The sequence below is a fragment of the Podarcis liolepis genome (genome assembly GCF_965112155.1).
Source record: "Podarcis liolepis genome assembly, chromosome: 12".
Taxonomy (NCBI): domain Eukaryota; kingdom Metazoa; phylum Chordata; class Lepidosauria; order Squamata; family Lacertidae; genus Podarcis; species Podarcis liolepis.
In genome coordinates, this window is record NC_139563.1 from 22,266,833 (window position 1) to 22,282,662 (window position 15,830).

Here is a 15,830-nt window from a genome sequence, read left to right on the forward strand (position 1 = left end):
GCTAAACAGCATTTTGGCTCTCTCTGTTGCCTTCTTTCAGGTGCATTCTCAAGATACCTGCTTACACACAAAGGAAGAGCAGATTAAAGGAAGGGACAAATGTGATTACACAGCTTTATTTGGGACGGTGTGTGTTTCAGCTTCCCCTGGGTACACATTCCAGAAAAAGACACAAGCACGATTAACGAAGCATAAACCTTAAAAAGAAAAAAAAGAAAAAACCCCAGCAGGCAGCAACATACTTGCTGATTAAGTTCGAAGAGGGAGTATTTTTGTCCTGCTAAATGTTTATGCAAAGATAAGGAATATTCCTTTTAAAATCCTATTCAGCAGTACAAGGAGGAAAACAAGGGAAATGTGGCCACCTTTGGGCTATTTAGTTTCCTGGGAGTCTTTTGTTTCAAATCTGGAACTGAAGTGAATTGTTTGGGGCTGGGTTTTTTTGTTTTCTTGAAGTCTTGCCAGTCAGGTTTTAATGTAAAGTATTTAACCAGAACAGCAAATATTTGTACTCATTTTCTACATGCACCAAGAAATCAAGGGAAAGCACAAGGACAAAACAGAGGTATGGACATGGGAAGCTTCATGAAGACTTGTTCAATCTGCAGGAAATTACACCAGACAACGGTTCAAGTGAATGGGAGCTGTGTAAGAGCATGGATGGTCTCAGGAGGATAGGTCAAAAGTGACACAGGCTGGGAAGCGATTGGGAAACCTAACATTGAGTCTACTACAGACCACCAAACCAAGAAGAGGATGTACTAAAGTAACTTGCTGATGTACTCTAAGTCAGAACCTCTGTCTGTCTTCTTCAAGGAATCCTGGCAAATGGGCAAAGTGCTGGAAAGCCATATTTAAAGAGTGTTTAAATCGACTATTCCTCGTAAAACCTGAATGAAGTTTAAAGTTAGGTGCCACAGGGCCCTATCCTGGCCCTGGCACGCTAACATTTTTATCAGTCAAAATAAAAAAATTCCTTCCAGTAGCACCTTAAAGACCAACTAAGTTAGTTCTTGGTATGAGCTTTCGTGTGCATGCACACTTCTTCAGATACACGTGCATGCACACGAAAGCTCATACCAAGAACTAACTTAGTTGGTCTTTAAGGTGCTACTGGAAGGAATTTTTTTATTTTGACTATGGCAGACCAACACGGCTACCTATCTACTACTGGAACCATGGAAGGCACCACATTTTTATCAGTGACTTGGGTTATCAAGTTTGAGTATGATTTCTCGGAAGACAGGAATAAAATGGAATGTAAAACTAGGCTGGGAATAATGAAATGAAGCCAACAGAGACAAATGTTCTTCATTTGGGGAGCGGGATCCCCAACTAACCTGCAACTGCCAAAAAAGTTTTGGGTGGTACTCAACATGCTTGGTCTGTTAGTGTAAAGATTAATGCTTATGTGATGCAACACCCTCTCCCCCTCTCCCCCCCCAACTCTCTCCCCAAATCTGCTCTGAAGAATTGGAGGAATCCCTAGAACATATTTTTCGGGGGGGGGATGGAAATCCTTGCACTAACATAACAAGTTGCTTCGTACAGTCATACCTTGGAATGGAATCTGTTCCGAAGTCCATCCGTCTTCCAAAACATTCGGAAACCCAAACACAGCTTCTGATCGGCTGCAGGAAGCTCCTGCAGCCAGTTGGAAGCAGTCGGACATTCAGGTTCCAAAGAACGTTTGCAAACCAGAACACTCACTTCTGGGTTTGTGGCGTTTGGGAGCCAAAATGTCCAAGTACCAAGGTGTTCGGGATCCAAGATACGACTGTACTACATTGGATGCAAGCCCTTATTACCTTTCACCAGCCTCTGAAGAAAGAAGCACCTGGAGCAGGGCATCCCATACAGATTCTATACAGTAAGTAGATTCATACCTAAGCTGGTGAGCCTTTGGCTATCCAGGATTCCAAGCTATATAGAGTTTTACGGTCAAAAGCAAAGGCCTTAGCTGTATACAGAAAAACAACAGCCAATGGGTGTTTTCCAGACAGGAAGTACCAATCAATCATGAATGGGGCTGCCATATTCTGAACTTAAAAAATTATTTGTTCTAAAGTTGATTTTGACACACAGTATTGCAGCTCGATGAAAAGGGTGGAAATGCCGCAGAAAAGCATCACTCAAGAAGCATTAATGTTTAACGAGGCAATTTAAGAGTATGATGGCATGTTGTTTGTGGCTGTGAAATGGTGTGAAACCTACAGTCTTTGAACCCGTATGCAGCTAATAAATCACTGTCTATTATTTAAACACCCCTTAATTACAACTTCTGACTCCGTATCACTTGGAAGACGTGGGGCCACTGATCAAATGTATACACTGTGTACTTTATCACTGGTGCTTTATCAAATGCTATATGGACATATTTAGGGAAGGAATTCTTTATCTCCAAATTATCAACTGGTTGTTTACATAATATAGAAAATGCCATTCAGAGTGAGGAATCCCTCTCGACTAATCAAATATAGCTATCTCCCTAAACTCGGCGCAGATAATTTTCTTCTAATATGCAAAGAACTACAGAATAGAGGGATGAAATTTCAGAAATCTTCTAACAGAAGGCATGCCTCACTAGTCACTTTTGAGTGCAAACCTGTTCACATACAATAAGTGGGAGTTCAGCCATACCCTCCCAAAGAGAAGGTGCTTGCACACGAAAGCTTATACCCAAGAACAAACTTAGTTGGGCTCTAAGGTGCTACTGGATTTTTTTAAAAAAATTTAATATATTTCGACTGTGTCAGACCAATACGGCTACCTACCTGAATCCTCCCAAAGAGAAGTGGATGACACCCCTTTGACATGTATTGTGATACAGTTATTAGATTGGAACAAGTTGGGGGCCTATGAGGAATGGCAGAGAGAGAGAGGGAAACGCTAAGCCAAATTAGTAGCTTCCTACTTCCTTAACCCTGAACCTCAGTTGCCAAACAGTATAGTGCAAATGTCCTATAAGCATTGACCTTTGAGGTTTGGTGAATTGGTCATATAAAGGGTTATACTATATATAAACTGCACATTGATATACTTGGATCTCACTCTCTGGGGGATATCTGCTTCTCTTTCCTACAGTATATGGACCCTCCTGCAATTTGGGAAGGAAATTTGACTGATCCCAACGTGCATTACATCATAATTATGATGGAATGAAGAAATGAAACAGTGGGAAAGCAGGATCAGACCTATCTCAGGGATGGGGAACTTGTGGCACTCGCTATGTTTTTGGGCTCCAGCTCCCAGCAGCCCAGCCATTATAACCGATGCGAGTGCAGCACAGCAGCACCTGGAGGATGGCAGACTCCCCATGGATTGCCTATCTAGTCCAGGGGTCTGCAACCTTTAAGACAAAAAGAGCCACTTGGACCCGTTTCCGAAGAAAAAACAACAACTGGGAGCCGCAAAACCATTGCGACATTTAAAACAAATATATCTCTGGAGCCACGATCTGACAGCGGGCGGGAAGGTGATGTTGGGACGGTGCGTGACTAACGCACGCACCACCCCCATGCGACGTCACAGCCAGTACAGCGCCCGCCACAGTGAGGAGTGTCGGGGCGCACAATGCGCCTCCTCCCCTCGCTAGTATCCGCCCCAGAGCCGCAGCAAAGATGTAAAAGAGCCACATGCGGCTCCGGAGCCGCAGGTTGCAGACCCCTGATCTAGTCCATTATCCTGTTTCTGTTAGCGGCCAATCAGATACCTACGAGAAGCCACAAGCAGGACATGAACACAATAGCTCTCTTCTGCTGTTCCCCAGTGATTGATAGTAAGGGCATATTCATTCTGATCCTGGAGATAGGATACAGCCATCCTTAGCCATTGGCAATATTAGATTCCATGAATTTGTCTAATTCCTTTTTTAAAAAAACCCTGCACTGGTAGCCACAATCACATTTTGTCTTAGCAAATAGCAGAGTTTAACTATGTGCAAGAAGGAGGTTCATGGGTCTGTCCTTCATCTTCTCCTACTCAGAATCATAACTGGATGATTCAGGTTCTAGAATTACGTAGAGAGAGAAAAGCTTGTTTCTTTGCCTTTCATAAGCTGCTGCAAATGAAATGTGGGTTTCTACAACCTATGTACTGACAAACAGTCCACAAAAGTGAGCACACGTGCATTTACTCCTTCAGAAAAGCACCCCTTCGACCCCCCAAGAAACCTAAAAAAATCATGTATAAATGATAAAACTTTTCCAACTTACAAAAAGAACTTTTGATTTTACTTGGTCATGAATAAGTGCTTTAGTAGAGCCTGAATAATATAACGTTGCCTGTCAGTTGTGCTCCACCAAAAAGCCACTCCTGGAAATGGGGTGGGTGGGGGAATAATGAGATAGGGAATAAACACAAAGTAGGTAGATGTTCAAATGGACGCGGGTGGAGCTGTGGGTTAAACCACAGAGCCTAGGACTTGCTGATCGGAAGGTCGGTGGTTCGAATCCCCGCGACGGGGTGAGCTCCTGTTGCTCAGTCCCTGTTCCTGCCAAGCTAGCAGTTCGAAAGCACATCAAAGTACAAGTAGATAAATAGGTACCGCTCTGACGGGAAGGTAAACGGCGTTTCTGTGCGCTGCTCTGGTTCGCCAGAAGCGGCTTAGTCATGCTGGCAACATGACCCGGAAGCTGTACACTGGCTCCCTCGGCCAATAAAGTGAGATGAGAGCCGCAACCCCAGAGTCGGCTACGACTGGACCTAATGGTCAGGGGTTCCTTTACCTTTACCTTAAGTAGATGTTCAGACAACTTCCCTTGCCCCACATTGTCCAGGATGCCTCTCCAACCTTCTGGAGTAGCTTTTTTTTGGGGGGGGGGTGTGAGGGAGAACAAATGACGGCAGGCAATGCTGGGAGAAATAAAGAATCAAGAGAAGGAAACTTCCTTCATGTGAACTTAATAATAACTAACTTATCTTAGGGTCCAAGCCAAAGTAATCGTAACTGCCCCCCCCCCCAGTACCCACACCAGGCTTTCCATTCTTGCCTCTGTCCAAGTTCTGCAAGGGCATTGAGGCATTTTCTTTGAGGGATGAGTCTCCTGCTGTTGTCTTCGGTGGGGGGGGGGGGAGAGAGATGCACATGGCCATTCTCTTCTCCACCAAGATTTATGAGTGAAGCCGATTAAAAACATGCAGAATGGGAAAGGGGGGAAGCAGATGTTGGTGGGATTTGTGAATTCCTTAGGGATCCCACATATCACATACGATATGACAAACAACAATAACCCTGACAGAATATCATAATGTAGGTCTTTACATCATAGCATTTGAGCTCACAGTGAGTGGTTTGTCTGGGGTTTTTTTTTTTCATACTTAGGGAGGAAATATATCCTAAATGAGGACTCAGAAGAGAGGGAATACTGGCATGGGCATCAGAATATAAACGGGAAGTGCCGCCTACAGCAACTTCCACCAATCAGGTACCCTATAGATGATTTGTACTACAATTCCCATCAGCCCTAGTCGTCATGGTCATATTGGCATGTTCTACATTTTTCATTACAAAAATAGCATAATGTTGGTTCTCTCATTACAGATTTTTGGGGAACCCTTCTATGTGGAGAATTTCCAAAAAGTACCTGCTGCATTAACTAAGGAAGGCTACAGTTCCTGCAGATTAACACAATCAGCTCCCACATCCCATAATATATATGGCAAGACCACCTTTTAATCATTCTGAGTCTCTGTTGGTGTAGAGAAACCAGCTAAAACCGCCTTTGGTTTATACTTCTTTGTACTTTTTTTTTAGCTGATTATGTATCAGATATCAAAGCACTCTTGATAAAAATGGCCTGGGATTGTTAACAGAATAAATAAACCACTACGTTCAGTTTATGAACAGCCCCCATGATTTATGACCCCGCTGCCGTTCTGCTTTATGCTGCTCTGCAGTCTGGGAGATGGGATCCAGCAGAAGAGAAGCTTCTTTATGGCAATAACCCTTTGCCTTCCTCAACCATCTGCATTCATTGCCTTATATAGCAACAGCTTGCCTGTCCTATGGCAGTATTTCCTGAGAAAGATTGCCTTCCACTTGTGCAGCTAGGGATGGGGAAGAAATGTTGGTTAGGTTCACATTTAAAGGCAAATCTATCTAATCAACACTTTCGGGGGGGGGGATACACCAACTAAAACACAGCCACCCTTCCTCTCTGAATTTTGCGATGCAACTTTCCAGCTAAGTAACGTGTGCAAAAATGCATATACTAGGGCAAAGTGTGCCTAAAAGTGCGTGTGTTAGTAAAAAATAACATACAATCCGGCATAAATTACTTTGCAGAAATGCGCATATTAGGCAAAATTGCACACAAAAGTGTGTAAGTACTTAATTCGTTCTGGAGGTCCGTTCTTAACCTGAAACTGTTCTTAACCTGAAGCACCACTTTAGCCAATGGAGCCTCCTGCTGCCACCGTGCTGCTGGAGCACAATTTCTGTTCTCATCCTGAAGCAAAGTTCTTAACCTGAAGCACTATTTCTGGGTTAGCGGAGTCTGTAACCTGAAGCGTATGTAACCCGAGGTACCACTGTATATTTATATACATTTTTAATGGCAAGCTGATGTGGAAATGTGGTGATCTGGACTTAAGTTCAGCAAAACGAGAAACCAAAACTGAGAGATCTACCTATTCCTATGTGCAGCTAATTGGTAACAGAAATTCACTAATCTGCTCCAAGCCCATTCAACGTGTGGCAAGAATGGCTACTGTGAGAAGCAGTGTGTGTGGAAATATTAGTGGGTAGCAGTCAAGTATGCCTCCAAGTGAGATCTGGTTCCCACTGAGGAACTGGGGCTAGGAAGAACTCTGCAGTCACACAGACCTGAACAGGTAGAAATATACAAATACACTTTTGGTCTGTAAGCCAATGGTGGGGATATGCTTTGTATGCAGATGACCCCCAGTTTAATTCCTCAGATCTCAAGTTGCATAGCTGGGTAAGGTTGAGTGAGTTGCTTCAGAACCTGACCAGTCAAAGCAGACAATACTGGGGTAGATGGACCAGTTATGGATTGACTCCAATAAAAAGCAGTGTTGTATCTCAGTATGAAGGAATGCAAGGCATAGACAACAGAGGACTGGTAACAAGCCCAAAGAGGACACCTGGCATTTTGCCCCCACCTGCGCAGCTCCACACTGCCACCATGTGGTCGACTCATCCGCATGTCAGTTCCAGGAGAAAAAAGATAGAGCAGCCTTTCTAGGGGAGAAACCTTGATAACAGAATTGTAAGTTGGAAGGGACCCAAATGATCGCCTGGTCCAACCCCCTGCAATGCACAGCTCTACCCTGGGTGAGCTCGAACCACTAACCTTCTGGTTAACAGCCACACACACTGACCCATTGTGCCACCTGGGCTGGATACAGCCTGGGGGAGTTATTTGTGCCCCACAATGGCTTTGCAACCTTTACTCATTCATCTATGAGGCTGGCCATAATAATTCCCATCCGAGGCTGAGAAACAAACACTGGATCAAGATCATTCAGTAAAACCAAATCCAGCCAATCATCTAAACGAGGAGTAGTAGAGGTTATATCATCCACATGCTGCTGTACGACAAGTTTCATCATTCCTGACCATTGACCAAGCTGACAGCAGCTGATATGAAGTGGATGGAGCCCAACAACATCTGGAGTGTACTAGATTAAGAAGGCTGTCTTAGATTGTTTTATGGGAGCCTGTACAAATCTTGCATACTCTCCCTTTCCTTCATTTGTTCATGAGAAGAAGCTTCCCTTTTCGCTTTACAACACAGCCTGGTTCCCAGTCATTTACAAACTCAAGGAACTGTAGCTTATTCAAATCAGAGTTAGATAACAAATATATCAAAGTGCAGTTTGATCCAGGTTTGCTATGACTACTTGGAGTTAGAACAAGCCACAGTTCTCTGACTTCATACACAATGATGGACCATGGTCTCAGCCTGCTAAGTAAAAGTCAAGTTCTTCCTCTCCTCTCATTTGTGTTTTTCACCATGTTTTTTTCACTCTGAAAGACATTTGGGGAGTGAAATAAACAGGGAGAACACACAGTATTAGATGCATAACAAAACCTGGCATTAGTTCAGCAGTAGAATGTGGGTAACGCCTTACCAAGTGATCTTTCCTTTGTCTGGTTTGTTGACCTCACCACAGGAAGACTTGCTCGTGTACGGCTTCCTCTTGAGAAAGGAGAAGGAGATTCTCCTTCAGACATGATTTCCAGGGAGTCAGCAGATGCCTCTGATAATTCGGCCTGATCTCCCAAATTGGGCTGTGGGCTTTGAGATAGCTTTGGGCTCCTTGTCTGTGAAATAAAATAAAATAAATAAATCATTAAGAGAAAGCAAACACTTTTTTGGTAACTTCAAGATCCCTGCCTAAAGGAGAGCAGGGATTTCTCCCTCCTCCCTCTCATACAAGTAGATAAAATATCACTTGAGCTGCTGAATGCAGAATGATACAAGGCCTTGTTTGCTCAAGGTGACTTCCATGTATGTTATTTACAAGAGATTGTCCCAGGGTATTCCATTAAGATTTTTATTGCGGTACGTCCAACTGCACAAAATTCATATCTAACAAGTACCCGAGGCTAAGACAGTATGGGTTAGATAGATGGCAATTTCATTCCCTGCTGTTCTGACAATTGCTAGCATTGTCTGTAACAGTAACAGCATGTAAGCATGCAGATATGCACACAACATAATGCACAGGCAATGAATGAAAGGCTTTATGCCACCAAGCTTCCTTAAGTCTCTTTCAGTATCGCTGTGCTAGTTGTGTGAAGAGGCATTACTCAGCTAAGAGAACAGGGGACAAATTTATACTCTCTACTTTGACCTTTCACTCTTAAGTCTTCTGTATTACTACGTTTTTTAAAACCCTGCCCTTCACTCAAAGTGTTCATGCCAATGACAGAAGTCATATCTCTTTCAAGCAACAGTGTGCCATTTGGGCTCTGCCGAGGATAGAAAGCAGATGGGTTGACTACATCTCCAATTGGTGGCACCTTTTTCTTCTTTCTGTTCTTCTTCTTTTTCTTTTTTAATGTGTTAAGCAAAAGAAACACCCCTTGCAAAAAATGTTTGGTCACTTGATAGGATAATGTTTTGCCTCCAGCCCACCTACAATCTCCCGTGTGAAAATACACAAAGGTTCCACCACTTCAAACCTCGAATACACATACAGAAAGGCTGGCACAGAGAAGCTTTGGTCCAGCACTGATTTATTCCCTCAAAATAAAAAATATTCAGATTAAAATCTAATCCAGAAAAGAATTCCCAGGTTCTCTACTCACCAGCCAGCCACTCTCTAACCCCCCCCCCCACATTCTCTTCCTCTCAATGGTTTATCTTAGCAGTCATAAGAGAAAGACAAAGGTCTGTCTTTTTTCCCATTTACCCAGCATGCTGTATTATAATCACATCAGGTTGAGGGGAATCAGTGCATGTTGCTGCTACCACCCTTCCACTTGCTTTAAGGCAGGTGTAGGAAACCTGTGGCTCTCCAGATGTTGTTGGGACTCCAATCATCCCCAACCACTGGCCATGTGGCTGGAGATGATGGAACAACATCTGGATGGCCACAGGTTAGCTATTCCTGTTTAGGTGTTATAGTCAAACCAGCCCAGAGAGCAGAGGTTGGGAACCAGTGACTACAACGCCCATCATCCGTCACCACTGTCTATTCTGGCTGAGACTGATGGGAGTTGGAGTTAATGTTCCACAGGTTCCACCTGGAGAAGACACTTTAGGAATCAGAGAAGACCAGTCCGGAGGAGGAGTCTGTTTTCCTAGTTCAGATTAGGTGGGTGGATGATAATGATTTCCATGCATTACTAAATTAATCCAAAATTGACTGGGGCAAGTTTACCCATCTCTACTCTCCTATCAGTCTTTAGAGGAATTTTCTTTGTAGACCTGGGGAAAGCATATTGTGTGCTGGGCCCGGGCATGTTGAGAGCTGGCAGAAGGGGCTTTGGCAATGTGGAGAGCTGTCAGGAACTCCGCAGCCGTGCAAGAATTTTAGGGCTGGGCAAAAGGCTTCAGTGGAGTTTCACAGCAAGATTCAAAGGCCTCTTCTTGGCTATAGTCATAGCTAAATTCCAACCATGCAGCGTTTAAGAGGATTTGTTGCCCTTAACTTTTTCATACCCCAGAATAACTACAGATCTGGAAGTTCCTGAGAGATAACTGCTCGCGAGTTGAAATATAAAAGGAAGTGGGCTTCCCTATGTGGCACTCTTAGAAATCTGTTATGAAAGGAGGAAAGGAGGAGCTGTGGTGTAAGAGCTTTCAGAGCTGAAGAATTATGGGCTGAAAGCCTAAACAACATGCCCAAAGCTGCGTCTGCATTGGCTATTTGTACTGAGCCCATCCAGGCTACGTCTGAGCCTGTGCCGTTCCCCCAACCATTTGTCTTGCAGATGAGCTGGAAACCCCCAAGTTTTGGTGGAACTCTAAGGAACTGTTGTGGGCACCGCCCAACGCCCAACTCACAGAAGAAGCACTGGTGATTCTGAGACATCACCACCACCACCACCAAACAAGCAAAACATCTATACCTTCCTCCCAAAAGAAATACAAATACAGACCCAAAAAAAGCAGGAGTCACCCCCAAACCAGGCAACCCCTTCCCAACCAACTCCCCCCAAAACACCTTGCTCAGTTTGAAATAAAACCTAGAGATGCAGAGTCTTAAGTCACTACGGTGCCGACAGCTGTCACATTAGCAACTCAAGCACTGAGAAAACATAAGCGGCCCAGTCCAAGCAACTTCAGACACCTACAACCTTGTGTCTCGTGATTCTTACTTTTTCTTGGGGGCTTCGCCCCATTTCTGGCTTAGTATTGAGCTGCCCATTGACAGTTCTTATACTGACATGCCCTTGTCCTCGATTCCTGATTCCCATATTCTCGTGCGCACTGCCCAAAACACTGGATTCAATCCCAGTTCTTATTTTAATTTAAAACCCTGACAATGGCGATGTTCTATATTTAGAAGGTTGGAAAATGCTGTTCAGATCAAAGCTGGATTCAAAAACAAAGAGCCATATTGCTGACATCTGGCCTTTTCTTTTTGGTGGATATTTATTTTTTGAGTAGGGAGAGGTGAGCTTGCTGCAGAAATGACACAGATCATGGTATACTCCCTTGGTGACCTTGGCTGAAGGAGCAACTGTAGCTTTTTTTATTAGGTTTTCATTAGGTTGCTGCGGAACTTCAACCTCTCTCCACTCCCTCCGTTTCCAACTTGTCCAGTCACACACAAAATATAATAACTCTGAAATACCTAACGAGAAATCCAAAGCCTCCGGAGCTTTGTGCTTACAAAAGGTTTGCATTAATATATTAGGTATTACCCAGCGTCCTGTAGTGACATGATTATGGAGCAGTATTTCCCTCCCGCCCCCCTTCTCTCTCTCCAGGAATTACAGCTAACATTTTTCATCTTAAGAGAATGGAGGCATGCTTTGAAGTGCCTCCATGACGTCGTTCGCGTCTAAGCTACAAGGTTGTAAACACCCCATGTGGGCACATGGACGTTAATACCCAAGAACTGACAAGTGAGTGACCTAAAAAAACAAAGAGGGATTTAAGAAGGCAATAATTCTTTCATTCAGTCACCTGAAATGTGGCTGGGGGTTGTAGGCCATGACTGCAACAGCAGGTTTTAAAAAGAAGAAGGTGGTACAGGATCCCTGGACAGTTAAGTCCAGTCAAAGGCAACTATGGGATGCGGTGTTCATCTCGCTTCAGGCCAAGGGAGCCGATGTTTGTCCACAGACAGTTTTCTGAGTCATGAGTTTAGTCCTGGGTCAGCAGGACTAAACTGCTACTGGTGCAACGGAACACCGTGACGGGTGTCAGAGCGCACAAAAAAGCTGCTTTATCTTCCCGCCGCAGCAATACCTATTTATCTACTTGTACTGGCATGCTTTCGAACTGCACGCAGGTGGTGCTGTGGTCTAAACCACTGAGCCTCTTGAGCTTGCTGATTGGAAGGTCGGCGGTTCAAAGTCGTGCGACATGGGTGAGCTCCCACTGCTCTGTCCCAGCTTCTGTTGACTGCAACAGCACCCAGGACTGGTGTATCATATTATTTCTAAAGTCAGTCATCAGACCTCTTCCCCCCATTCCCCACTTTTGAAGCAGCTCTGGTGTTGAATGAATAATGTTATGATCAGGGAACAAGATAAGGGCTAACCCCGCCCCTGCATCATATTTCCAATCTAAGTCTCTCCTTCACTTTCAGTGAGCTCATTAGTGAAGCTATGATTAGCCCTGGGTTGGGAAATATATCTTTGGATGCAATGCCAGCCCACTTACCCATGAAATTCAGTAGTAGTATTCTGCGTAGACATAGAACAGCCCAGTAAAATCTATCTATAAGCATGATATGGATACCTGTGTTTTTTTCTGCTGCAGGGCTGAATGAATATCAGCATGGGAGCAAGCAATTTAGATAAGGAAGATAGCTCTAGGGGGAAAGGAGTAAAATAAAAATCATATTCCTTAGTGTATCTACTCCTGTCTGAATTATATTCCTCACATGGTTGCTTTTAAAACTGAAACTAAAAATAAGAGACTAGATCATGGATCCCCTGGAACGTTAGACACTTGGAAATGCCTAAGAACAAAACTGGTGTGCTGATCTCTATAGTCAGTCTTCTGCCAAATTTCCTAATTGTCTCTCAGCTGAAATTCATGAGGTGAAACAGAATTCCTCCAGAATTTTCAGGCAAACACACCTGTAAGTATTTGATGTTTTGGAATTAATTATTTGGCAATGTATTCCCCCCTCCTCACAGTTTAGCTGTTCTTACAACAAGCTGGATGTTAGGTAGTATCTGGCCATTTTGCTAGCATCCACTGGGTACAATTAGGTTCTACCTTTTGAGCAAAATTGTATCAGATTCCCTTCTGGATTCCTGTCAGCTTCATAACGGCTAACAAACCACACTGGGCAGCATTGTTCATTCAACTGCTAAGCAGCTTACCATGCATTGATTGAGAAAGACGCCACTCATGAATTTATATCTGCTCTGCAGACATGGAACATTAGGCCAAATTACATGTTACATTCTGGCTTACAGTGGTGCCTCGCAAGACGAAAAGAATTCGTTCCGCGAGTCTTTTCGTCTTGCGATGTTTTTCGACTTGCGTAGCACGGTCCGTCGCAACTGCGCCTCTTCAAGCGGCTTAAAAAAAAAGCGCAAGACGTTTTCGTCTTGTGAAGCAAGCCCATAGGGAAATTCGTCTAGCGAAGCAACGCAAAACCGAAAAACCCTTTCGTCTAGCGAGGCATTCGTCTTGCGGGGCACCACTGTATGTTCTTCCTGTGTGCCTTCTCCAGAGTGACCCTAGGAGCCAATCCTCAGTGGCTGGCTTTCCTCCTTTCACTCTGATTGGCTCCAAGAAGCACAAATGATGGGAAGGCTTATCAGTGACTAAAAAGCTCCTCTTTCATATTGTCAAGGCAGCTCTAGGACACTAGAGACAGGGACTCTGAATTTTTGACTTGATAGCTGGCCACAACCCTAGGCCATTATACCTCTGCTCCTGGGACCTTCTCTTTGGCAGGAAGAACATGTGCACCATACTTTTCCTGTCAAAGATACTGGTTTGCAGTGGTGAAAAACACTTTCCTAGGAGCTGTAAGCACCCACAGCCACCCCTCTTGTGTTATCATTTGCTAGCCCAAAGGTAAGTTTCTACACCTTACAGCAAGGATGAGGTGGAGAGGCAGAGAAGGCCGCCATGAAGTGATGCTTCTTAAGTGCCATCACCAAGCTTTCCCAAACTTGGGTCTCCAGCTCCTGTTGGACCACAACTCCCATCATCCATAACTAGGAGGACTAGTAGTCAGGGGAATACTGACTTAGAATGTGTCTTTACACAAGCAAAATCTCAGTTCTGTAAGGGTGAGCATGAGGGCATTCATGCCTCCTTAATACAAGTGTTGTATAAAATACTATATCAATCCATACAGACGCACCCATTAGGGGAAAAGAACTTGTTTCCTGATACTGAGTAATACATCAATTTCTTTTGCAAATTTTGCAAAAGGGGGCTGGAAAGAGAGGATAAGCAACTCAAGGGTTACTTATAATATACAGTATAATGAGATATTTAAGACGAAGTCTCTAGGACGTTGACTAAATTATGGTATGATTTTTAATAATGTTGGCCATTCATCTTCTTTCATTCCCTTCCTTCTATTTTGTCACTCTCATAACTTTTGTCTGATGTATTGCTCATTTATATTATATTATATATTACGCCATTCCTGGTGGCACAGACTGCATTTTGGAATACGTATATACAATTTTACGCCAGTGGAAATATACTTTTTTATTGCTAATATGTATATCATCCAGATCACAAGAAGTAATGGAATTGCTCTATTCTACTTCGGCCAGATCTGACTGAGAGCACAAAGTCTGCTTTGGGCACCACAATTTCAGAAGGACAGGCAAACTGGGAACATTTGTTGTTGTTGTTCATTGTTGTTAATGTTAGTTGCTTTGGGTCACTTTGTGAGAAAAATGACTAACAAATATGATGATGATGATGATGATGATGATGATGATAATAATAATAATATACATGCACAAAGCACAGAGGGACACAGTGAAACCCACAGGGGTCTTTGCAATGTAGAAGTCCTTCTTCCACATACAGGATCTATAATAGTTAAATGTTTTCCTTAGTTCTGCTTTCAGAAAGAAAGTCAACACCACATGCATATGAGACTCACTTCTTTCTATGAAAAAAAATTCTCTCTCTGTACATACACACACACACACTCACTACCCTCACAACAATCTTGAGCATTTTCACCTGTGAAAACAGAAATGGATTCAAGGCTGCAGAAAGAAAATCCAAACACTCAGCAGCTGGGTGTATTATAACTCATTTTTTCTTGTGTATTATGATTTCATTATTGAGAGATGGAGGTGGGGGGTGGGGGAAGAGAAGCCAATATTGTGAAGTATTCAATGGACATTGGTTTTAGAGGGGGGTGGGATGAGGAGATATCATTCCACATAAAATACTCAGTCGACTGTGCTATTGAAGGCTGAAGAAAGGCAGAGAGGGGAGAGGGGATTGTGCAATGGAACGCGAAACACAGCAGGAATCATTCTGCTGTTACATTGAGTTAGGCTCCGTATCATCCACACTAGACAGGCAGTGGCTCTCCAGAGTTTCAGTGAGGACTTGCTCCTAGTCCTACCTGAAGACGCCACCAGAGACTGAGCCTGCTGATCTCCTCCAACAATTCTTAGACCACCTATGTATCCCAACATGGAAACCAGAGACAGCGGTTATACGCTTCTTATTACAGGGGAGAGACCAGGAGCTCACCAAGACAGTAGCCAAGTTCCTCTATTTGATGTTCTGCCGCCAAAGTACGCTACAGGACCCTGCCCTTGCTGGAGTCCCACAGAGGTGAAATAGACTGCTCGCCTCTTCTTCCCTTTGGCAAATGACTGTACTGTTGAAATGGTGACGAGTTCTCATTGGCCTATTTATTCAGAATGTTTGTAAGTGATGCCAATAAAGGTTTGATGATGATGATGGCTGAGCCTGGGACCTTTTTTTTGGTATGCAAAATAATAATAATAATAATAATAATAATAATAATAATAATAATAAATGCCACAGTTGCTACCTCCAGTTTGCTCATTTGGCTGATGTAGAAGCAATCCCTATCATAGCGATTTAAATGTACGGTGTGAATGTAGTCAGAAAGAGAGAAGGAGAAATCTGCTACTTTTGGAAACAGGACCAAGACTGCAACAGGACCAAGACTGCAATCCTTACTCCAAGACAGCCCCACTGTAT

At 43.6% G+C, this 15,830-nt stretch overlaps 1 protein-coding gene and 1 long non-coding RNA gene across 5 annotated transcripts in view; one reads left to right on the top strand and one right to left on the bottom strand.

The window, feature by feature from the left end:
• Positions 1–15,830, bottom strand: part of KIAA1217 — a 358,790-nt gene that overhangs the window by 79,602 nt on the left and 263,358 nt on the right. For all 4 annotated transcript variants that reach the window (XM_083467359.1, XM_083467360.1, XM_083467361.1 and 1 more), the window contains one exon: positions 8,098–8,290. In XM_083467359.1, the coding sequence (XP_083323485.1) occupies positions 8,098–8,290 (193 nt within the window). The remainder of the gene's footprint in view (positions 1–8,097; positions 8,291–15,830) is intronic.
• On the top strand, positions 1,775–12,468 carry LOC310689723. Its single transcript, XR_014517622.1, has 3 exons — positions 1,775–1,870; positions 11,411–11,548; positions 12,411–12,468. It is a non-coding gene; the product is annotated as an uncharacterized lncRNA (long non-coding RNA).